Raw genomic sequence first — 25,406 nt, 5'->3', positions numbered from 1 at the left:
GCATTTCATTAAAATTATAATAAAATTTTGATGCCACAAGGAATACTAATGTTTACAGAAATTATGTTTTGATCTGGGAAAAATCAGCAAAAGGGCATGGCCAGAAGGTCTAAGCCAGTGATTCTCAGCCAGGGTGTTAGAGCACCCTGGGTTGCTTTGAGATTCTTTCCAGGGTGCCATGGGGTGCCTTGCAATGTTAGCACTATTAGGTATGCAAACATAATTTACAAAGTAAATCCAGAGTTTCCAAATAAGAATCCATAGCGTTAAACACTTTTTGAACTGTTCTGGTCTTTGCAACAGATGAACTGCTCTATTATTTTCTCTAGTCAACAAAACAAGTGAAAACTAAGAGCTGGCATTTTCCTATAGGTGCCTCAAGTCTATTAAGGGGTGATTCAGATCTATCAAAGGGTCCCTTGACTCTAAACAGGTTGAGAACCACTAGTCTAAAGAGCTTTGGAAGAAACCAGAGCTTCTAAACACACAACACAAAAAATGATAATTCCACACAGTGGAAATAACATAAGTCTGTGAGGGGTTAACACAGCAAGGTGGATGGGTAGAGTATAGTAACATTGATTAAAGCAATCCCATCACTAACATGCCTCAATAGACAAGGAAAGGAGGCACAATGTTTCCTTGGAACGGTGAAGTATGTAAGGAAATCTGTACCTAATCTACATGCTTGATATATGAACCTGAGAACACTTTTGCAAAAAGATGCCCAATGGCCATGGGTTCAAATGGGTTGGTGGAAAATGATGCCAAAATATTAACACACCTACTGAAAAATGGTGCAGTGTCAGACTGATCCATATCTAGCTCTGCTGAATTAGAGGGTAGCACCTACTGATGTGTTGTTCAACTGAAAACAACAATGTGCACATTATTAGAAACTGATGTCACTCACTGGGACTTGCGGAAACATAAAGGGACAGATTAAGTATTCCAGGAGCTGCTACAATTTCATAAAAATGACACTATGTGTTTCTGTCCTGATAAGCAACGGTCACAAGCTGGAGTGATATTATTACAGGAGAGTTTACACCGGGCTTAGAGGTGGTTATTCCAGATTGTTCCATAATAAAGAGAACAAGGCAACATCTCCACATCCCAGGAGAGAGGGACAAATTCATCTCTAAGTCTAGTGTTTTGCCCATCAAGTGAGTGGAGCCCAACCTTTTTCCCTCTCGGGTCAGATGAATGGTGCCAAGTTCGTCCGTGAGCCGGATGCATCCAGTGAGCCTGATCCTGTGTGTGCGCTGGTGAGGCAGACCCTAATCTGGCTCCTGAGTAGGGAGGGGATGTGGCTCAGCCCCAATCCAGCCGCATGGGCAGGAAGGGGCATGGCCTGGCCCTGTGGAGCTTGAAAATTTGGCAGTGGGGACGGGTGGCAACATTACCCGTCACTGCTCTCCTGCCATCAAATTTTTTGACACGAGAGCCCTATAGGCCAGAAGTTATGGCTCTGCAGGCAATATGTGGCCCATGGGCTGGAGGTTGATCCTCCTCTGCCCTAGGAGATCTCAGGCAAGCAAGGAATCATTACAATAGGTTGAGTCAACAGAGCTCCAGGGCACAATGATCCCAACAAGGTAACTTGTCACCTCCCACCACCTGATATTCTATCCCTGTGTCATGACCCAAAGGGTATGATTTTGTGTGTGCTTCGGCACTGCAGAATTAATTCCCGCCACGAGGAGCTTTCTTTGCACGGTGTAATTCTCAGTTGCATAGAGAAAACCCTGGTGCAAAGGAGTTCCCGCCACCCGTATGTAAATTTGTGTCCCACTATTGGCTGTTTCTAAAATTATTCCCACATGGCGGCTAGCGATTGGCTTGCTAGCCGTATAAGAGGCTTGAGCAGTTTCCGCCCAAGTTGGAGGAGGAGAAGGAGGACTTCACATCTTGTGAAGAACTCTAAGCACGCTGTGGAGCTTAACGAACCCAGCGTGTGCCTTAAGGAGGATATAGGGGCCTGATCAACCTCTAGCCTCTCCCCGTCGCCACCTGATCCCTCAACGTACCCTTCCCTACGCGCTCGTGGAGAGTTACCTTTCAGACTCTCATCGTGGTATCCAGAGCTCTTCTCGGGTTATTTTGTCCGGTTGATTCAACGGGCTCGCAGTTCTAGAGCTCTCAGCCGGCCTTGGACCAGAGTTCGCGGTTAGAACTCTTGTCCACTCTTCTTCTTTTCTATCTGTAACTACAACACAAGCAAGTTTTCCTGCCTGCACCGCGACCATCTACGGTGTAAGTAAAATAATCTTTAATCAACCTCTACGCGTCCGTACCTAATTCTAGTCTGCCGTGCCAAATTCCCCGACCCACGTGCCAGGGCTGCTGGCCACAGCCCGCCGCGCACCCCCGAAAGCCTCGGACCGCTCCTGGCCCACACACCCTGCAAGTCCTAGCAATGGCACAGGGCCCCTCACAGACTCACTGAACATTGTTCAGTTACTAGCTAGGTCACAGGCATTTGTAACTGTGTGCTTTACTAGTACTGCTTCTCTAAGCTTTGGCTTGGAAGGGAAGATGTGGTAATGGGGACAGTACCTTTATGGGCTGACCCTTCCTAGAGAGAGTCTGGGTAAGCTGGAACCAGAGCCAACAGAGCAGATTCCTAGTAAGCACCTTAAGCACTCAGGGATGACTGAACACAACTGTGTTCCAGTCTAGAGGTGGTTGCACTTCAGCCATGGGGTAGTGATTCATGTCTATGTACCTGCTAAGGGCTTTGGGATCCTTCAAGCTGAAAGGTATCATACAGAAACAGGTGCTATATGAACTGTACAGAAACTTGTCTCCTTTTCATTCTTTTTTTTCTTGCTATGTGCAACTCCTATATATCTCCTTTCAGGCTGTGTTGGAACACGACAGGCTGTTGATTTCAGAAATGCCAGCACAAAAAAAAGCCTGTGAAGGAAATAGTTACACTGCATATAGTATTCCTATGTTCACAAAGACATAATATTTCGTTTTTCAATGATTGGTTAATGTGTGGCTGCCAGCATTTTGGCTACATTAATATGGTTTGAACTCTGGCCGCACGAATATCGCTAGTTAAGTAGCAGGTTCCACGTGTTGCACTCCGTCATGCAGTGGTGTGTTTCTAGGGTTTCAGCCCCACTCTGCTTTCATTTTTTACTCCCACACATTCCTTCCCTAAAACGTCTCTCATCTTTCACTTCAGCTAAAGAAATTCAAGCAGAAGCAACTTAACCTGTACACGAACACTTCCAAATTTTTCTCATATTTGAGAAGCATTTTGATTGATTTGCTCCCACCCTTCACTAAAACCCTGATTAGTCTATTCAACAGGAGTAAAAAGACTTGCTGTGTTGTTCAGCAGTTAAAGAGGGGAATCAGAATGGTTGAGGCCAATATTACCCCTGTTATAATTCTACTGAAATCAACAGTCACACCAGGGCTGAATCTCAGTACAGGCATCCTCGATTTAAGACGTTTCGAGTTGCAATGAAGAGCACTTACGACATTTATAAATTGCCACTCTGTTTCAACTTTTTGACATCAGTTTCAACTTTATGATGCTTGATCCAATACGATACCATGTAAGCAAACAAGTTTGCTGGGTCACCCATCTCTCTGGAGAACATCTGGTCAAACTTCCTTGGACACTTTCTTTAAGAAAGCAGACAAAATTTCAGAAAAACCTGCAGCCAAGACTCCTGAGAAGACTCCAGCCAAGAACCCTTCAAAAAGTCCAACCAAGAGCCCTTCAAAAAGTCCAGCAAAGTAACCTCCAAGAAGTCCTTCCAAATCAATATGATTGCTATTTACAATATAAATACATTCATGTAGCTATATTTCTCATCCATAATTGATTGAGTACAAAATTCTGGGTTCTTTTTGGTGAAAATAAGGTATCAGGCCTTGGTTCGGGAACCAATCCCCCATTTATAACATTGTTCCTATGGGAAAATTGGTTCTAAGTTACTACATTTCGACTTAAGACGCGGTTTTCAGGAGCCAGTTGTGTCGTAAGTCCAAGGACTGCCTGTATCTATTCCCTGCCATGTCACTGACTTGTTACGTGACCTTGCATAAGTTATATTCTCTGAGCCAACTCCATCCAAGGTATAAATCCACTGTTTTAAGCAGGAGTTGAATGATGTGCAGTGCCTTGGATTCCAAGCCTGTAATACAGAGAGAGTTCATCCTCCCACAGGAGGTACTGCACAGTTTTATTAATAGTTTTGAACACCTCTGAAAACTTTGGATGAAAGGTGTCATTTTAGTGCAAAGTATTCTGTGTCCTTCCTTCCTTTTTTAGTGATGTTCCTCTGTTCTGGTACTGTGCCCTCACATTCCTAAGTTAAGCTTGCTTCAGGGATTTTATTCCATTTTAGCTTAAAATCACTGTTTGCTTCCTAAGTGAAGACACTGGAATGCTTCTTTTAACACAGAGAATCTCAACTGTTCAGATAGTTTGGGCCCCAGGCAGCTGCAGGTTATCTTCATCTGACCCTCCACCCCAGCCTCCCAAGTACGTGCAGAGAGAGAGGGTAGAAAAGCTTTCTACGTGTACATTTTGTGCCTATCCCAGCACTGTTTGTTTTGGTATTATATACAGTATATGAAATCCTTTTGAGAAATGTCAGCCAGGCTGCTCTCTGAATATACTTCAATGTGTAAAATAATTCTACATAGATTAGAAGCTTTGGGCTGCTGAGATAACTATACTTGGATTGTTTTACTCCAGGTTTCTAGTAAGGGGGTGTGTGAGAGGATTCCTCCGTGTATTATACATTGGCCTGCCCTCAGGGTTTGAGCTTCGAGCTGTAGGCAATAGCACACCCAAATTCTAAACCTACATCTTCTCTGAGGCCTTGTGCAAGGAGGCTCTCTATTTTGCTGTCTGCAAAATGGGGACAATGATCCCCTGCGTCACAGGGGTTTTGTGAAATTCAGTACACCACATTTCTAAAAGGTTTTGCAAATGTTACAAATATGCAACAGCAAAGAGCTCTGTGCCATTTCATTTTAAAAGAGAAGAGAGAGGGTGCATTCAGTTCCTGCTAGGTTACTATTATGTGTTATTTGCAACACCTAGTGCTCCTTTATGCTAAAGTTTATATTAGTTCATTAAATTGTGCAAGCAGAATTCACAAGCAAGACCACCCCTACAGCTGCCTTGCAGTTCGGGAATGGAGGACGGCAGGATTTAAAAAGCAGGTAACAGCCGGGCAAATAAAAGGGAGAGACTGCTGCTGGAAGCTTTGAAATAAAAAAGTTAATTCTATGCAAGCTCTTTGTCTGCCTCCTCAGACCAGCTCTGCGACACGGCTCATTCACAATGCATCCAGGATACAATTGTTCAGCTTCAAAAATTAGGGAAAGGCCATCAAGCACATGCCAGACAAGTTTTAGGTGTCCATAGATACCCACTATAACTCTAGTATTTCCCTCTCCCTTTCAGTGAAGCACAGTAGTTAGAAAAATACCACCCAGTAAAGGTCTCCATGAAATGAGCAGTTGAGGAAAAAAGACTGTGAAAAGTAGCAGATGGTGCAGCATATTCAATTAAGGATGATTCTACCTACTACAAAGCATACTGGGCCTGATTAACACTTGTTCTATGGCACTTTTGTGCAGTGGAATTTCCCTAATGAAGAGGAAAGTCTCTTACCTCTATATCTGATGGGGGATCTCACCTACCAGAGGGGCCCCTTGCCCAGGAAGCTGGCACTGGTCCCTGGAAGGAAGGGAGAATGACTGGACTATTCTTATGTTTTATTTAATCCCAACTACCCATGGGGCCACATGGACCATAAGGACTCCTGGCAGCTTGGTTACAAGGTGGACTATAACCCAGAGCCCCTAGCAGCAGTGTAACACCACCTTTGTTTCACCATGGTTTTTGGGTGCAGAGTCAGATCTGGCACACAGTCTCTGGGTTCCATCAATCCCGGTATGACTGCTCATGAGTCACACTTGTACTGCTCGTTATGGATGCATATGAGCATGCTATTACTTCTTCATTTATTCCTGTAAATCGCTCAAATCAGCCAAAACTTGACAATAAGACTATGAAAAAAAATAAGAGCCAAACACACACACACGGCTAGTGGGACTGGGATTATTACGGTAATTTGGAGAAAAAAATCTAAAGAAGTTGCCTGGTTGGATAAAGAGCAAGATGCTGTCATCTTGATGTGGCCAGAGCTCTTGCCAGGAAAGACGTTTGCACCTGGTTTGACTGGAAATCCACTGGGCAGAAGAGCCTTTTTTGTATATTTCTATTACCATCAGGATGGCAGTGGTTCCCCTGCACGTACTCAAATGCCCAAGAGGCCAAAGCCAAGAGTTCCTCAAGGAGGTCAGTTTTTATATAGTAAAGCAAACAGTCGGGCTAATCAATGTTTTTTTTCCTGAGGCTCCTGGCATCTGGCCCTGTTGTTCGCAATCTTTAATTTGTACTGTGGCTTCCTTTTTCCCTACTGCATTCCTACTTTGTCCCATTTTTCCACATGCTTCCTTCTCAACTTCACCTCTTAAGGAGCTCTCACTCACTTCAGACGCACATTTCTGTCTAGCCCACACATACCTGCTGTTCCCTCACCATTTATTCCTGTGAATTACTGACACCAGAAATGCAAAACCTTGACAATAAGCTTATGAAGGAAAAAAATGGGCCAATTCATCTTTGGTGGAAAATGACTGACATTAACAGAATAGCTCTGGAATGAATTTATCTTTATACATTTGTAGAAATAAATATACGCCAGCTTGACCCCTCTCTTTGGCTGTGAGGTTATAGCCCAGGGTGGGTGCTTTTGTCCAATTTTAGATAAAGTCACTGTACCACACTTGTGGTGGGATGTATCAAGAGTTACACAGGCTGGCCCTGTGTTAAAGCCTATTATCACACAACTTCTATAATAAAAAGACAAGACACAAATTAAATAAAGTCACAAGGTTGTTTTTTTGGGGGGGAGGGGGGGTGGGAAGGGGCATGGAAGGGGTTAGTTTGTCGGGTTTTTTTTAATCCAAACCAAAAGAGGGAAGATAATGGCACTTTTCAGTATTACAGAAGCTCTACAATTCACAGCATTTGAAGAGAAACTGAGGAGGCCAACATGTAAATAAACTTCTCATTTAAAATCACAGCAAAATCCAAAGGAAAGCAAACAGCAACACAGCAGCAACTTATTAACAAGAGAGAGACTGGATGGCTCAAGGGTTAGTAATAAAAGACAAACACTTATTTTTCTCAGCTAAGAAGCCCAAATTGCTAGTGGCTAAAAATTATCTAGTGCATAGCTGGTGGCCTCTTTAAATGATTGGGTGGTCTTAGTCCAATTCACAATGGTCAGGTACCTGTTTTACAAGCGGCACAAGTGGTTCTCCTTGGCAGTCTTGGAAAAGAGGACACAGATGGAACAAGCTGAGCCACATGTGTTAACATATTTGCATCCCAGTTCCCTGTATTGTACCCAGTCTGGAACTAAGCAGAGGACTTCAATTCCCAGTTTCTATAGCTCATAGTACATAATAGAGAGACGTGTCTAACATGCCTGGTTGTCACTGAGTCTCCAGCCTGAATGACCAACTATCCCTTTCCATCTGGGTTAACTAGAGCTGACCTTTGGCATGATTCTGGAGCAGGGCTTGAACTTGCACCTTTGGAGAGGACGACACCTCATCTGCTCTGCCACCACACCTCTCCAATACTTTTTACCCAGCTCTACATCCATTACTGAAATGGAAGCTTCTCTTCTTAAACATTTGCACAGGAAGGGGAAGCAGGGCACATCTCAGGACAGATTCAGCTGGCATAAATCAACACAGCTTGTTAAAGCTAATCGAGCTTTGCTGATTTATACCAGCTGAGGATTTGGCCAATTCCCTTTTGGAGCCATCTCCTCTCCTCTGTAAAATCTGAAATTTTGAGAAACTAGGGGAGAACTGAAAGATGTAGAGCATTTATGGGCAAACGTTTCAATGCAAAACAAATGTCGGCTCGCTGCACGTAAGCTGAAATAATACAGCCGTTATTAGAACTGAGCTGCAATAAAATGAGTTGGATGAGTCAACCAGCAGTGTGTCTAATCTCTGCTGGCTGCCTTTCCGGTCCCTAGGCTCCCCATCTATTTTTATCTCTCTTTTTTTAATATGCTTTTTGGTTTACAAGCAATCAATCTAAGGATCTGTGGTCCCCTCTGTGTGCTGATGCCAGAAGGCCATTCAGAATTCAGTACCTTACCACACAGCTATTAGTATGTGGACTATGGAGCTTGGGATTCAGACCAAGGGAACAGGGTAGTACTCGTGAGTGTGGCAATGAATGCAAACTGCAAGAAGCAGGGCAGTAATGGCAGCCTTCAGGACTGTGGTACAGCACTGACTGCACCCTCTGGCAGCTTGGCGAACATGCCACTAGCATAGAAGTGTGGCACACTATCCGCCAGAGCACGGCAAGGGCAGCTGCATGCAGGAACTTGGGATACTGCTGGAGCATGCTGCCGCTCTTCTAGACTATAGCATTCTCTCTTTTGCATGGTGTCAGATATCAGCTTCAAAATCTATGAGCCATGGCCTGCTATTATCGCTCAATGTGTGGATTCTATCTGCCCCGTTGAGGCATTTGATTTTGGAAGAACAACAATGGCTGCCACCTTCAGAGGCCTGTACCTGCCCTTCCCTTGAGGATTTGTCTGGGGGCACTGGAAAGGAGCAAAAGCCCTTCATTTTTTGCGTGTCCAGCCTTGGGAGCATTTTGGCTCAGAAGTGACAAGCAAAACACTAGTAGAGTTTCCAGGAAGGAGCTGGATATAAACATTTACTATACAACATGGGTCAGAGTAGCTAGGCACCCACTGGTATTTTTTGTGTGTTTGTGGGTGCATCGTGTTCATGAATGCACTTTTACTACTGCACATTAAGTTTAGTACCTGTAATATGAGGTACTACATAAAGGCACATTTGGCTACCCTAACATGTAGTTGCAAAAGCAAATGCCTTTTTAGTGACCCAATCCACAGCAGACTAATTCTACTGCGCATTAGCGTATTAACACTACTTTTGCCATGGTGTTTTAATGCACAGTAGAATAGGCTACTGTGCATTAAAGTGCACGTGTAGATATGCTCTGTAAGTAGCTCCCTAGCCAATCTCCTATCAGCTTGTGAATGGAGACTGGTTTGATTCAGCCCAGTTCCACTTCAACTTTCTCAAAAGGTGCACACAGGGAAGAGGACCAAACAAATAAAAGATGGTTGGTACACTAGGCTCTTCCTGAGCAGGACACTGACTGAATTTTATCGATTTCAAAATAATCATTTAGTTTGTGGAATAGATAAAGGAAAGTAGGAGGAGCCTGTTCTCCTGCAACCCCCCAAACAACATTTGATTTATAGGAACTTTAAGATAAAAACAGAAACTTGCAGGGTAAATGGCGAGGATGTTTTCCAGCTCAGATGTATGTCAATAAAGACAAACTGAAAAAGGGCATTAAAAGGCTGAGAAGTTTGTTCAGATAACCCTGGCGGGTGGCTGAAAGTCACGTATGCTTCTTGTGCCCATGGATCTGGGGACTAGTCATCTGGTAAGGATGACTGTTCTTGAACCTTTTTGGTGTTCCTGGGCCCAGGCTGAACCAAGGGGTACGGACAGAAGTGCAGCTCCAAGCTGTAACTCAAAACGATTTTTGCAAAGCGTTCTGAGTTACATTACCCCAGACCAAACAGAAGTTCAGTGTTGGTACCAGGGAAGAGGGGAATCTAGCGGGGCCTGGGAGCCTGCAGCCAGGTTCCCATAGCAATGGCCAGGCCCTCTGCCAGCACCGGCTGTTTTCAGAACAGTGGGGGGAAAGGTAGTGGATGGAGTGAAGTTCGGGGGCTCCCCAGCTGGTGCTGAAGGGTAGAGTGGGTGTATTGGAGCCCCCTGACCCTCCCTCCAGGGGGGAATGAAAAACCCACAAACTCCCTTTACTCCTTTTCCCCCTCCCATTCTGAAAACAGTGACAGGCTGGGAGCTGCCCAGACACAAGTTACAAAAGATGCTACATTTTGAAATGTCTTTATCTATAGCTCATGCAATGAGGGGTCAGATTTTAACTCAATCTGCCATTTTTAAGCTGTGCACTTGTGTTTGGTTACAGCTATGAACTGTTTATTGTGGCCAGATCAGGCAAAAATTGTCACTTCTCTCTGCACCCCTGGTGTCCACAGGCAGTTACTCACTTGACCTAATAGTAACTCCACTTTTTTCCAGAGCTGATCCCAGCCACCCAGCCATGCATCCTGCTTGCATGGGTCCCACCAAGGTAGTGGGTGTGGGGCAGATGGCCCGGGGTGCCCGGGCAATAGGGCTGGGTCCAGCAGCGGCAGCCAGAAGAAGCCGCTGCCACAGCTGCTGGGAAATGGTGTTTGACCAAAGTGGCCATGGCCGGATCTGGCCTGCAGGCCATATTTTGCCCACCCGTCTAACCACTCAAGGGGAGGGCAAACAGAAATTGCTAGGCAGGCCAATGGGAGCTGTTCTGATGTGTAACACTTATCATTGGTTTCACTGGTTGGGTGCGCTGGCAGTCTCTTGAAAAACATGTGGGTGAAATGTTAGAATCAGAGCATTCCTGCCTTATGTAGTGTCTGCAGTGAACGAGGATCCTATTATAGCAGCTGTTATTTTCCTAACATATCTCTGTGCTCTTTAAATGCTTTCACTACAAACACACGTACTTCTAGTTACCTGAAGTTCATATGTGCTGAGAAACATTTGCTAATCTGGTACTGAGATGGCTGATGTTTTAACACTGGATAGAAACTACAGGTTTCCCTCGCTTTATGTTGCACATGCGTTCCTGGAAAACGGTATATAACGCAAATCTTCATAAAAGAAACCCACTTTACAATGTAACAAATAGGGACACGTTCCAAGACCTCAACTGTACTGACCCCCAGACCCATTTCTACCACTTTTACAAGACAATTTTGGTACCGCCAACAGCAGACAGCACACACAAGCACAATGGGGATGGCACCTACAGAAACACGTGTCGCAGACAAAGAGTGAGGAGCACAGATCCACACAAGAGACTATATTTTGGTGCGCGTCACTCCCACAATGCACCGCACAAAGCAGCTGACTGCGGACTTCCACCATACCAAGAGCATAAGAGTGAATTCACCTCGCATATAACAAATTTTTGGTATAAAAATGGTCACTGCATAAGAGTGAATTCACACCTACAGAACCCGCATAAAGCGAGGGAAACCTGTATTGTGATGCTAGCATGCAGCAGCCCCTCCTGTTCCAGGCCTACGTGCTTCAGGGAGCAAGGGAGACAGGGATAACAGATTTAATTTCAGACCTTCACTTTCTAGGCACCCCCAAGGGACATACATATTTCCTATATAAAGTTCAGTCTGTTTGCAATTAAACCTCTCTCCTTTGCTTATTTCCAGATAGATCAAAAATAGCAAATTCAACTTACTCTTGGACTTCTTGAGATAAACAAAGCCACCGCTTCCAGGGATATAAAAATACTGATCAAGTTTATGGATCTTGGAAGGCTGAATTTTCTTTGTGAACTTTTTGTGCTGAACTAAGTTAAGATATAAACAGATAACAAACAGTTGGGGCTCCCTTTTAGGAGGGGCAGAAATTGCAAAGAAACGGTCTCTTGGTTTCACTTTTAAATTAAGCCAGTTTTGACAGAAAGTGCCAGATTATTGTCCTGGAGACTGCAATCCTCTCTTTATATGGAAAACAGGTATGGGCCAGGGCAACTGCAGAGCAAACCTCTCCCTCAAACCATACCAACCATGAGTCAATTCTAAGGCTAAGTCCACATTCATATTTAGGGCTGACTCTGGAATAGCCCTAAAGCAGCCCAAGTCCCAGAAACCACCACTTCCTAGCTGCATCCTACACCTGGTAGCCCACACCAAAGCCACTCATATTTATGCTCCTTACTTGTGAAGCAGAGCCCTTCTGAAAATTAGTCATCTTTCTTTCCACAGTTAGCTCTGCTTAAGACAGTAAAGAGAGGAAGGTGAGGAGCAGAAGGCCTGGAATTGCAAGCTTGTGACTGGAACGGATCTGCACACCTGTGTAAATTCTGGACATGCTGCATGCAGGGGTGGTCTGAGAGATGAGTGAGAGAGATGTCAACCTCGTACTCCAACATTCTCCAGAGCTTCTAAGATTGAGCTGGATGGCCACCAGGGGTTTACAGTGCCCAAGTCTGGTGGGCTTCAGGGTGACCCTAAGGGTAACTTTGGGCACGTGATCCAAACTATCAGTTCAGACATTGCCCGGAGATGAGGCTCCTTGGTCTTTCTGTTGTGATGGCCAATGTGGGTACCACTTAATGTCAAATACAAGGTGAATTATGATGACCTCTCCCCTTGGAGCAGACTTAATAACTCATTTTACAATTGTGCCTCTACTGCCATCAGAGGGCAATGCCCAGATGCAAACCGATTACCTATATCTGAGCATTTTTGTCTGAGCACTGATTTAGGATCAGTGTGTTTTTCAAAGCAGAGTTTCTGGATCAACATTTAGAACAAGTCAAAAGTTCATTAAATATTTCCAGTTTCCTGGGGAAAGTGTTGATGGAAGACAGTAGAAAAAGGGAGGTCAGATACATCAGGGCGCTAAATATGATTCTGTCAAACTGCAGGTGGGAGGGAGGCCCAGGTACCAGGGGATGTGGATGTGTGGGTGGATTCAGCACTTGTGTGATAGGGCACTGAGGCTGGAATAGCAGAGATGCAGCAGGTCAGCACTAAGATACATTAGCCATGTTATATGTGTGGGAGGCCAGGGCAAAGAGACCACTGCAGGCTGGGAGTGAGATGAACTTCTGAAACCATGTGGGGGAAACTACAGAGCCTGGCCACCCGTTGCCTGGCTCACGCTGGTGTATAAGTCATTCACTGAATTCCCCCACACAAATTTAAAAAAGTATGCAAACTGATGATGCAGGGGAGAGAAGATTACAGTGCATGTGATATCCCTGCAAACAGACAGATGCATTTACTGTTGAATAATACATTCCTTGGGAAATTTACAGGATAATTAGTGGTTTATACCACCAGGCTATACTCTGCAGTGAGTAGGATTATAGTACAATGGGGGTAGGGTGGGGGAGGCTCTGTGAATCCACCCCATTCCTCCCATGAAGATAGCAGGATTCCTCCATACTAGGCTCTCTTCCTTAAGGCTCAATCCTGGGATCCTTGCTGACATGAGCAATCAAGAAGTCAATGGGCCTATTCAATGAAGGACTATTCATAGGGCTGGCCTGCTGCTCATTTTGGTGGAATAACGCCCAGCACAGGAAGCAGTCAGGATTTTAACAGTTTGTAAATGGTTCTGTAGAAGCCCTGACAAAGGCTCTGTTGTGTTACATAGAAAGGCACCATAAACTGAAGTCAGAACATAAGGAGAACTCTTGGAAAAGCAGGGCAAAAAGTAATTTTAAAAATGTTCCTGGAAACAGATGATTCTTCTGACCCTTTTTGACTCAGCAACTTCAAAAGGTTGGAATTGTTACCATCCTTATGGAATGGCACAAACCCATAAATCTATCACAGAGAGTGTCAGGCCTCTGAACACTATTTTCCAAGAGATCCATTAAAAAAATTCCTCCTGAGCATCAAACGAGATTTCACAAGAGTTGCAGTACCAGGCAGGGAGAACTCTGCCTACCTGGCCCACCACTTTGGGCTCTGGCCATACCACCGTGGGCAGCAAATTTTCCAAGTTCTTGAAATCTAATGCAGGTCAAGCCATGTACTTGGCTAGGAGGACTCCAAGGAAAAGGAAGGTGGTAGCAGTAAGTGATGTGACTCAGCTAGAGACCATCTTGGAAATGTTTCTCTTGCGTGTCTTCCAGAGAAACAAGCTGTGGCGAGGAGAGGATAGGGCATTTATAACCTTTGACCTCTGCTGAAATGCATGGGGTGCCTCAGCAGTACCGGACTGCTGTGACTTTAGTAAGACTTCCGCCAATGAAATCAGAGAAGCTAAAAGGCTGCTGCTGTCCTTTATATTAAAAGCCCTCAACCTTTTTAAGTTCGGTGGAGGCATGAGGCAACATGGAACCACATTGGCCTTGTGCAAAAGGTCTGGAGCATTTGATTTTCTTGAGGGTTTTTTAATACTAATTTTTCAGCACCCCCAAGCTCTCCCCCTTCAGTGCCTTGGCCTCCTTGACAGTGATTACCCCAGCCTCAGAAAGTACATTTGCCCATTCAGTGCCCCTGCAGTGTCTCCTGTCTCTTTCCCTGTCCTGTCCAGCCTGGCTCCTGCTCCTCAGGGCACACATTGAAGAGCTGGGGGAAAGAAACAGGACAGGGCAGGGACTAATACCGAGTCACTGGGCTCTTGTTTTGAATGGGGACAAAGATGTGGGGAATCCATGGATGACAGGGATGGGAGATGGAATGGAAGCCTCTTTGTCATTCCCTACTGCACAGTTCTGACCTCTTCTTTCCATCCATCTGTGCCTTGATCTGCTCCATCGCTTCCCCACATGAGTATGTCCCCCTCACTGCTCCAACCCTCCCATATTCCCTTCAACTGCTCAGACACTGCCCCAGAAACAGCAACATTCTCTTAGTCACTGTCATTTCTATAATTGCCCCCATGTGCCTGTTCCATCCTTGGCCTTGACCCTCCATGCCTCTGTTAAGCTCTGATCACACTTTATTTCCTTGTTCAGGAATCACGATCATAGTATCCTACCTTTTTAACCATCTTTCATCTTTGCAACCAATGCTGATTTCCTTGACCGTATTTCTAAAGTCATTTGAGGGAGCATAAAGATTTTTGGGCACTTAGGGAGTCAACCTTTAAACCAAAATCAAGGCCCAACCCTAACTAGAATAGAGCTGATGCTTTGCTATATTCAAATTGCATATTTATTCATTCCCATTGTGTTATATTTTTGTAGTTCATTTCCCCTTTTAAAGGGGAAATGAAATTGCTGCATAGTAGGGAAACCCAGATATACTTAATGGGACATGTTGTTCAGAGATGAAAAGAAACCCCAACACTTTAATTGTCCTTCAAATACAACCTCACAAAACAGCAGGGTTCAAAGTATATTTCTTCATGTCTTTATACACTGCATGCAGAGTAAAATCTGGCTACTCAGCACACAAATAGAAATATTATAAATATTTCTTCTCTATTTCCTAGTAAGGGTATGAGGTCAAAATTGTTGCCATGTCTTATGCAAAAAACCTTTTCCCTCTACAAACCATATGCAAGTGCCTACCTGCAGCTGTAGCCCCCCACCCTCCTCCTTCCCTGTACCTGCAAAAACCATCAGATATATACTAAAACTTTCTAGTCAAAATTACCCCAACTCTTCCATATTCTTATCCTTGTCATGTGCCCTCAGTTTCAGTAGTTTTTTTTCTAAACTAGTACACATTGATTCCATATTCTATCCCACAAACCACTGAGCCTTCCACTACTACTTCTACTACTTCTTTCCCCATCTCAGTACCTACCTGTTGACCCACTGGATTTGAGGAAAGGATCCTTAAGCACACACCCCAAACCTAACTGATTCATTCTGTGTAATCTGTGCATGTGTGACCATGCAAGAGATCTTCAGGTTTTCATCTAAGGCTGCTGTTGCTGAAGCAGAGTCTGCATACTTGATCTTTTCAGACACAGTAAGTGGTCTTTTCAGACACAGAAAGTTACACTGGACTTTTATCAATTTGCTCTCAAGACTCTTTTCACAAGGAAATGGGCTAGAAACTCACACTTGTTTTATATGTAAATCAATATCCTCATTCATTTGACCAAAGCACATTCTGCTTAGACAAGGGCTTGTGTGAATACCCTGGATACTGTCACTCCCTCCAGCTGCCAGTCTCATGACCATCTTACCAGGCTCTTGGCTACCCCTTGATATTCAATCAGCAGCAATGGCCTGAAATGTTTCTATTAGCTGGTGGGAACCCATCATCTTTCCATTCAGATAGTGACCTAGGCCCAGTGATTCCTCCATGTCATGCTACTGCAATACACTATAACTAGGATGACTGTGAAAATCATCTGGAAACTTCAGTTAGTCTGAGTACAACAGCCTGTACCAAGCAATATCACACCTTTCCCAACTCTCAGAATCCCGCCATTCCATATGTTCCTCCAGGTTCTGGTGATAATCTTTAAAGGTCTTAATCAGCTAAACCAGGCTATTTCTAAGATGACTTCTCTGATCACTGAGACAACCACAGTCAATAGAGACTCTGTGGCTGGCAGAGCTCAGAGTGAAACTCTCAGATGTTGGATATTATCAATGGCAGACACTCAACTGTGGGAACTGCTATCATTTGAATTATGGGTGAGCCCTAGTTTTGCAGCCTTTAGGGTGCATTTCTCTTGGAGATAAACCAGAGCAGTTCTACTTAGGAAAATGTGTAAGCGATGGAGGACTGGGAATGTAGTCTTATCCACTGTATTTGTTGCTTCATTTGCATGTATGGGATCTAGAGACTGCAGTGATTTGTTACATTAATGTTTCCTAGATTAACAGGCAGAGTTAACATGCATGATCATATTAAACTTAATGATTTTGCAGCTAGCACTGCTCCTTACAGCAGTGCAAGCTGCTCTTCTAAATTTCAGAAAGGGATCAAACTACAGTGGAGTGTTTCAAGCTGTATTTCTCCTGCTTGATCTCTCCCTCCATCCTGACTACCTTTCCCCTCCATACACACCCCTACATTCTTAGTCTTTGTTTATATTGTAGAAAACATCTGTGAGTGTATACGGCCAAGGTTAAAGATTTTGGCAAACAGCTATTTTTCATTGCTCAGCTGAAAGGAAAAATATGCCCCTCCTCCCCCTCCACTGATGGGGGAGAGAAATTAGAGCTGAAAGCACACAGGCCAAACAGACTGCCTCTGCCCACCAACTCCTTTAAGGGAAAAATGGGATTGTTATTTCAGCAGAATTAACTAGTTTGGAGGGACAGCAAGGCTGTAGCTAGGAGCATTGAAATTATTTTTTTTAAAGACAGTTTAGAAAAATATCACGAAAAGCTTTCAGATAGTGAGATGTATTAGGCTGGGCATAATTTCCCAATGGAAGTCATATAAACCCTACTGCTTGGGAAATTTAAAAACAAACTGGATGCAATAATAAAAAATGTATGAGAGAGAAAAACACTGTGCTAGTAGACTGGTGGACCCAATTCTACGATAGGTCTTTTCTGCGATTAACTTGTATGATGCTGCATAGCAGAGAGTCCTTTTGGAGGAAGTTGGTTTATTATTAATCTTGCTTTATATATTCCTTTTCCAGAACACTGAAGTGCTTAAAAAATCCAGAGATGATACAGTACATAGGTGGGACCTGTAGTTTTCCTTCTTTCTCTTTTCTGTGCTGGGTTTCAGTGGAATTTGCAGTACCAAATGACAATGGAGAGTGACACCATCATGACAACCACTTCTGAGATCAGCTGCAGGAGGAGGAGACGGAACCAGTTAGATCAGTGGTCTCCAACCTTTTTAAATAGGAGATCACCTTTGGCATTTAAAAGCAACCCAAGATCTGCTGTGCGCCGCCACCACCCTCTTTCCCCGCACCGCCCAGCAGGTAAGTCTGCGGGGAGGGAAGAGGTGGGGGCAGATCAAGGCCAAGGGAGAAAAAAATATTTGGGGGTGCACCTCCCCAGCACGTAAGTCCTATCTGGACAGGGACCCACTCAACTTACCCCTGCACCACTGTCCCTCACTGTGGGGGCCATGATCTAGCTCCTGCCCTTTCCCTCCCCCACAGACTGACCTGCTGGGCTGGGGCACATACATGCACACAGGCACTCAGCCCCCCACCCCAGCCTTGAATCAACTCCAAGAAGCTCCGAGGATCTACCGGTGGATCGAGATCCATTGATTGGTGACCACTGATTTAGACAGATACCTGGCTGGTGGTGACAGAGCAGGGCTGGGGCCTGGGGCAGAGCCACGATTCACTGCCTGCACATTCCTGCAACGGGTGCCAATTCTGCAGGCAGGGCTATGCAGGGGGTGGATCAAGTATCTGCCCCAGACCCCAGCCCCATGCTGTCACTGCCCTGTGATCCCAGCCCTGCCCATCTGTCCCACTTCTGGACACTGCTCTGCGCCCACCTGCAGCCCCATCCTATCAGCCCATCCAAACATGCCCTGCCCACAGAGGTCCTAGGCCAGTCTCCATGTAGATCCTGGGATTGCTGGGTGATGAGGACAGTATAGGGGCCAGGCCCCAGGGCAGATCCACTTAGGGAGTTTTGGTCAGCTGTTGTGGGGTAGAGGGGGGTGGGGGTGAAATGCTGACTTGACCTGCATCAGCTCACTAAAACTTCTAAAGTGGCCCTTGGGCCCAAATAATTGCCCACCCTGGTATTAACACTTTACAGAAAAGCCAGCACAAGCAAGGTCAGCAATCATGATGTACCACACAGAAAGATTAAAAGGCGAAAGCAAAACTCAGATCTGAATACAGCTTTTCACTCATCTCATCTGCACCCATTACATTCGTCCCCAGAGTGTGATGGCCCGCAGAATGGGCAGTGATCATCTGTAACAAAGCTCAGCTGTTATCAGAGGCAATGTTTAGCTGGATCAATCAGAGGAATATCCACCCCCACAATACAGCCAAATTAAGCTGCTTCAAAACCTAGCTGAATAGAGAAATTGGCTGAACACCTGGGATTTATCTGAGAGATGTTATCAGAACTAGCATAACAGATCACTGAGGGGCAGCACCAGGCGGGCAGCAGACATGTGGCAATACGCATACCCAGCTGCCCATCTGACCCTCCTTCCCTCCGCCCTGACCCGCCCATGCAGGTTTTGAATTCATTCCTCATCCTCCAATGCTGTTAACACTATCAAATTATGAAAGGAGATCTCGCCTTGAAGGAAAACAAAAATCAGTTCCCTTCCCAAACCCGCAGCTGTCCCCACCTCCCCACCATGTGTTCCTGAAATCTGGGACTGTTCCAAACACTGAATGTACTGGAAAGTGTATCCTGGGGCCGGCTGTGATCTGATCATGGAGCATTGGCTGCAGGTGAATCAGAAACCAACTGAGAGGCAGGCAAACAATACGGCCCTTTGTTACAGCCTAGGAGTGATCATCATCCTCAACATCCCACCCCCCCCTTCAAACCAGTTTGTATGAAGCGGGATGCCAGGGAGGGCTTAAGTAATATGCCCTGGATGATCTTTTCCCGCCAACTGAACTGCAGCTATTTTGTACTTCGAATGACAGCCTCCTTGTGCTGTGGGGGCTGCTGTAACCTCTCTGGAAGTAGGTGAGCAACAAGCCAGTCACTGATACTGATTATTTACAAGCTGCTGTGGGACAGACAGGGCAGCAGTGTCTGGAACCAGTGTTACTTCTGGAATCCAAAAGCCTGGAAACTGCTTTCAGTCCCCGAGGAGCTGGTTTTCATCAGGCCAGCAGTGCTCAGCACACTGAGGAGCTGAACAAATCTATTCTGGCAGACAGATTTAATCTGGCCTCAGCATTCTGCTGAGGTTGTAGCTGTTACACCTTGTGACACTAAGTGATCATTACTGAAATTAATTAAGGGCATTTAGCCACACCCCTCTGTTATTTCATCAAGTTTTACAAGACCAGTAGGGCTGAGCTTCCCAGTTCTTGGGAAGAGGTGTTGCAGGATGGGAAGCGCAACAGGAGTCAGCCATGCCCAAGACAACAGTGAATCAGCAATGTTAGGGCCCAAGAGGTACTGTGCTTGAGTCAAACTGAGGCCCTCATCATGAGAGATTCCTAGACAGTTTAAAAAAGATTAGGAGGGGATTTAATCCATGGCCAAGTCTCACTATCACTGCTGGTTAATATTTGCACTGCAGTAGCATACAGCCAGGGACTACAGCCTCACTGCTCTGCATACACGCAAAATGATAAGCCAGTCCCCAGTGCAAGTACTGTCTGCCAAACTAAATTCTACCCTGCTGTTCTGATTAGACGCAAAATTCTTCTTCACTGCCTGCCGTGAACAGCTGCTGTGTTGCACTGCAGCTGTATTTCAGTAGTGAATAATACGAGCCCAACATATTGTTTGTACCTAATTCCCCTATAAATTTATAAATCACTTTGGGATCCTTTGATGAAACGTTACACGAAAACAAGGCATTTATTAATGAACAAAATCATGGAAATAAGAGGGTTACTCTGTGCCTTTGGCTAACTCAGGCTACTTTACAGGTTGCAAGTACTACATATTCTATATATGGTTCATTTCTTTGCTATAAAAATAATCTTTTGGCTGGTGGAAGTCATTCTGATAGTAGCAAAAGGTAATGAGTAGGACATGAAGAAAGACACTTCTCCTAAGGAGAGCTCCACCTCAGTGTTGCAAACCAGGTGATTTGCATAATTATGATAAGCTTCAAAGAAGCCTTCCCACATTGAGATACTTATCCAGAATGAAGTGACTGTCATAGATGGTATCTACATATGTACTTCCTCTATGATCCCATTTTTACATTGGGCTGCAATGCTCCACACTTAGGCCCAGATCCTCCAGTCTGGCTGACCTGGTCCTAAATTTTTAGAAGTGCATGCTGCAAGAAGACATGAGCTTATGGAAAAACACCTAAGGCAATAAAGCAGAGGTGGGCAGTTATGTCAGCTGGGGAGCCACTTAATGAGCTTTGGTAAGCTGTCGAGGGCTGCATGCAAGAAACTATTAGAAAATTTCATTTTAACAAATGATAGATAAAAAACAAATCAAATACTAAAAATCAAACACCTACTATTAACATTTAAAGTGTATTTCAAAAAACAATTCTTGTCCTGATTTATGTGTTTTCGAGTAGTGTGTATATATAGGCTACTGCATAACAGTTCAAAACAAAGTCTTACTCGTGTACATTGTGTAGGGAGGGTATGTGGGGGTGGGGGGGAGGCCGTGTGCATGTGTGAGGGGCTGCCTGTATGCTAGGTCCTGGGTGGGGAGGAAGGAGCAGGGGGCATATGCAGCAGAGCTCACTCGGGCAGTGGGGTGCAAGTGTGTTCTGTCCGGCCCACAGTTGTTCCCACGGCCCTCCACATGGGGCCAAGCCCCACCCACTCCCCCTGTGCCATGCTCCCACCTGCACGACAGCCTGTGACACACTCCCACCTGCACCCAGCTCTGGCCAGAGTGCACAGCTTCCCAACAGGGCTTCTCCCAGTGTGGCTGCAGCTGATTGGGTACTGCTTAGCTCCCTTTGCCTCCAGCAGCTCCTCCTCCTTCCCCTGCTGCATCTCCTCAGGTAAGGAGGTAAACTGCAGCTGGACAGCTCCTGCCCAGGGGAGGGGGTGTTCCAGCTCCCAGCTGGAGGAAGGGGTGGAAGGCAGCCTGAAGCTAGTACATGTGTTGGGGCAAGATCCACCAAGTTGCAGCTTCCCTTCACCTGGAGAGATGCAGCAGGGGCAGGAGGAGGAGCTGCTGGAGGCAGGGAGAGCCAAGCAGTACCTGGGTGGCTGCAGTTGCACTGGAAACAGCCCTGCCAGGAAGCTGTGCAAGCTGGTTGGGACCAGGTACAGGCAGGAGTGTGGCATGGGCTGCCCCGGATGGAGGCAGGCAGGGCAGCCATAGGGCGGATCCAATCAATTGGGAGGCACCTGGCCATGGACCAGATCCAATCAGTTGGTGGGCCACATTTTGCCCACCTGTGAAATAAAGCTATTGTGTACTATTGCAACAATGAAAATAACCTAACCAATTAGAGATAAAAAAGTCTACAAAACATAACATAAGACCACCTGATACTCAAATGACCCCTTTTCTGCAAGGAAATAACTATTCTTGTTTCTGGTTGTATTGAATTCAATATTTTTCCTTTGGGGCGGGGGCAAGAGAGAGAGAGAGAGAGTGAGTGAGAGTATTAGGTTGGAATGCTGTAAGGATGTATGCCAAGGTCTTAGCATCTGGAAGACAGACTTGAAGACTATATTTAGTGCACAATGACTTGCAATAATTTTTTTTTAATTTAAAAAGAGAAGAAAAAAGGGAAAGAAAAGCAAAAAGAAAAAGCAAATGTGAAGTTGGCCTTGTAAATAATAAATGTCACCTGCTATATAGAGAATAAAAAGACTGGGAAGGGAATAAATAAAACCAGGGGTTACATGTTATTATAAGGGCTGCTAAGGAGAGAGTTACCGTGCAGAGTTAGCAGACATATTTATAAACATGCTACAGATAATGCATACTTCAGTATAAATACCACCCTCAGAAGAATGCACAAAGCATTTCTAGCACAGAACAGCTAGAGCATTGATCTCTGCTATACATACATTTCCTTTATGTGGTAGTTATGGTCTAAACTTGTTTCTTCAGCCAGACATGGGAAACGTTTTCTATGGAGTAACCTCATCTGCAGGGGTTCTGCCTGGTAATACTGTACTCAGCAGAGAATGCTTAGTAAATTCTTTGTAAAGTATGTATATGTTACTATGCACTCCCCTGAGTGTATTTATAAATAGATAACTAACGCAATGACAGGCTGCTTTTTTATAGAGAGACACTCAAGATGGAAATTGTATAAATATTTTCCAAATTCCTTGCCATATGGCTTAAAACTGAGAATGTAAAAATCAAGGAAAATTTTCCTGCAATTTCCCAGTTGGTCTAATAAAAGGTATAATTTTGGAACCAAGAGTTCAAGTTTTTTTGTACATCTTCTTGCCTCAGATCAACATGGCTACCAAGTATACCCTTGAAGTTCTCTTTTTGCCATTTATACAGTTTGTTTTCTTTCTGTGCTTCACCTGACTTGGGCCCAGCTGCTCAATTGGTCACTTCTATCCTTTATTCCTAGGCGGTGTCACTTCCGGGTTCTTAGGACATACGGGCACTTTTACATGTGCGTCGGGGGGGGTTTGCTTTAATTAAAGCAGCTCTGAGAGCCACTCTAATTAAAGCGCTGCCATGTCTCCTGTATCAGCATCCATGCACTTAAAAATGGTGGTGAGGGGGCTTAAACTAAAGCTTATTGTATGAGCTTTAGCTCAAGTGCCCCCACTGCCATGGGGACACTGATGCACGAGATGCAGGAGGCTGCTGCAGGAGGAATTCCAGTGTGTTGGAGCAACCTTGGCGCTTGTGTATAGGCGCCCTATGTCTCCAACATTTATGGGGGAAATTTTGAATAAAAAACAAAAATGCTTTGCACTAAAGCACTCGCATTAAGATCATTCTTACTCCTATGGGGCTTTGTGAAACCCACTCTTTGCAAGCAATTCAAGCTCAGAGCCTGATTCTTGTCTCCACTAAGGCTGTCTGCAAAGGTGAACTGCTGCTGTAGGGTGAATGAGAGTCAGGCCTACAATATCTAAGGCACCAGCCTTAGATGGAGGTTTGGATTAGTCCAAATGTCCATGTTATCGTGAAGAATACATTTCTATATGCCAATGACACCTTTAAGTATTGGGTATAAGACATTCCCATTGGCACAATGGCCCTACAGATGTAAAACAAGGTACAAGACAGCAAAGAATCAAGCCTGGCAAATCCCAGAGAAGTGTGGTATATTCTTTAGTGTCAATAAAGTAGAAAACAACTCCACTGCCTGCTGCCTTCAAAGACCCAAGGAGTACAGCAGAAAAACCTGACATTCTCCTAAAATGGACAGTGCACAAAAGAGATGGGAGGGAATGACAGCCTCTTTCCATCTGGCTCCCTTATCAGCCTTTTAAGTATCAGCTTATCAGCTAAGAGTCTGGAGGAACCTGAGTATTTTTACCTAACAGCAAACATCAGCTTCTGGGTTTTTCCTTTTTGTTTTAATGTTTCCACGTGCATATATCAAGCAGGGGAAAGTGCTAGGCTGACAGCTCTGAAGGCTCTGCTTATGCACAGGGCAGGTACAGCTCAAGCAAAGGCATAACTTCACTGTTCTGCCAAAGCACCTCAGCCCTGAGCTGGAGGGTTGCCTCTAGGAGTGAAAAGGGAGTTCTCCCTTCATGCTCTATTTAATCCATTGCTTCTCTGCTGAGCCTGTGTGCAAAGAGACCTGAATTAATGATGGGCGTGTACATGATTCAGAAGCCACAAAACAGTAACTGAGGTACTTTTCTTAATTACATGATCATGTCCTCTGCCAATGATCTGACCCCTACCTTAACCCAAAAGCACATACAAACAGATGGTGTACAAATGGAGAAAAACTTTTTAAAAGATCCAAGACATTCTTCTTTGGAGCTATACATTTTCTGAAGGAGAAGGAATGGGGAGAGGAATTAGGGCATTGCCTGCCTTGCCATACTAGAGCACAGGAAAAAAACATGCCCAGTAAGAAAAGGGAGGATTCGGGGCAGCGCCAAGCTTTAACAAGCAGAGCGAAGGTTGATCCCTGTTCTGAATTGGTCAAGGGAGGTGTCAGGAGCAGTCACCAAAACACAGAGAGTTGACTTAAGGACGAGGACAATGATGAAGCCCCACCAGGAAGCTGCAGGCACTAGAGCAGTATAAATCTGGACCCTAGTCAGAAAGATGCAGGGCTGCCCAATTTGGCAAACTGTTTTCCAATCCAAAGACTCAAGCCCTAGAAGCTTTTGTTACTTTTCCATAGTAAGTGTGTCTGCCTTGAGGCTCTTTGGGCATTTTTACATATGCAAGCGCCACAGCTCTGGGTGCTTTGAAAAGCGCCCGGTGCTGCAACGCTTGCAGTTGTGTAAGTGGCAAAATGTGTGTCAGTGCTGAGAAAATGGCAGCAGCACACTTTTGAACTAAAACACATAGAAAGAAGGTGCTTTAGTTCAAAAGCACACCATCGCCATTTTCTGTGCACTGATGTGCATTTTGCCACTAATACAACTGCATGTAACACAGCACAGTGCATGTCAGCTCACATGCGGAGCAGACTTTATTAATCAAGTCTGCTCCAAAGCGGCGGATCTCCAACGCATCACAGAAACAAAATGTATTTGTATAAATGCCCTTAAAGGGTGAGATATCTTACTCCTCCCTCCACCCCCCCCAAAGAAGTATTAAAGTGTGCTAGGGTGATAGACTGGGGAGAAACCTTTGAACTCTGGCCCAGCCTTCAAAGTAAATCAGACTCAAACTTTAAGTACTATAAACCACAGCAGCTGGAGAGAGAGCCAGTTTATGACTTGAGTAGATTTTGGGTATTGCAGTGCTCTTGTTTTGGCTTCCCTGGGCTCCTAGGTGCTGTTAGAATCAGGAAATATGTCTGAAAACATTCTGCTGAAGTCAGCAGAAGATGAGGATTTACTGTAATCGTTGCTGCAGCACACGGTGGTGAGTCAGGCTCGTTCCCAAACCGTTTCCTAAGAGATGTGTACAGCCTCAGCTGGGTGCTCTTTGTAGTTCTGGCAGAGGTCAGCTAAGCTGTCTCTTTGCATGCTTAGCTGAGAGCCACAAATCAGGGAAGCAAATTTAG

At 44.9% G+C, this 25,406-nt stretch overlaps 1 protein-coding gene across 19 annotated transcripts in view; it reads right to left on the bottom strand.

Moving 5' to 3' along the window:
* RAD51B (RAD51 paralog B) overlaps window positions 1-25,406 on the bottom strand; it is a 700,041-nt gene that overhangs the window by 35,317 nt on the left and 639,318 nt on the right. For 10 of the 19 annotated variants that reach the window (XM_019476911.2, XM_019476912.2, XM_019476916.2 and 7 more), the window contains one exon: window positions 17,137-17,461. The exons of 3 other annotated variants lie outside the window; for them this stretch is intronic. In XM_019476911.2, coding sequence (XP_019332456.1) covers window positions 17,286-17,461 — 176 coding nt within the window. In that variant the 3' untranslated portion in view covers window positions 17,137-17,285. Of the gene's footprint in view, window positions 1-2,058; window positions 2,210-2,728; window positions 2,920-3,495; window positions 3,646-5,653; window positions 5,720-17,136; window positions 17,462-25,406 lie in introns of those variants that run through there. 6 more of the 19 variants (XM_059722893.1, XM_059722892.1, XR_009460145.1 and 3 more) reach the window with 5 other exon arrangements.

The sequence above is a fragment of the Alligator mississippiensis genome, chromosome 2 (assembly GCF_030867095.1).
Source record: "Alligator mississippiensis isolate rAllMis1 chromosome 2, rAllMis1, whole genome shotgun sequence".
Taxonomy (NCBI): Eukaryota; Metazoa; Chordata; order Crocodylia; family Alligatoridae; genus Alligator; species Alligator mississippiensis.
This window is presented reverse-complemented; position numbering and strand designations above follow the sequence as displayed.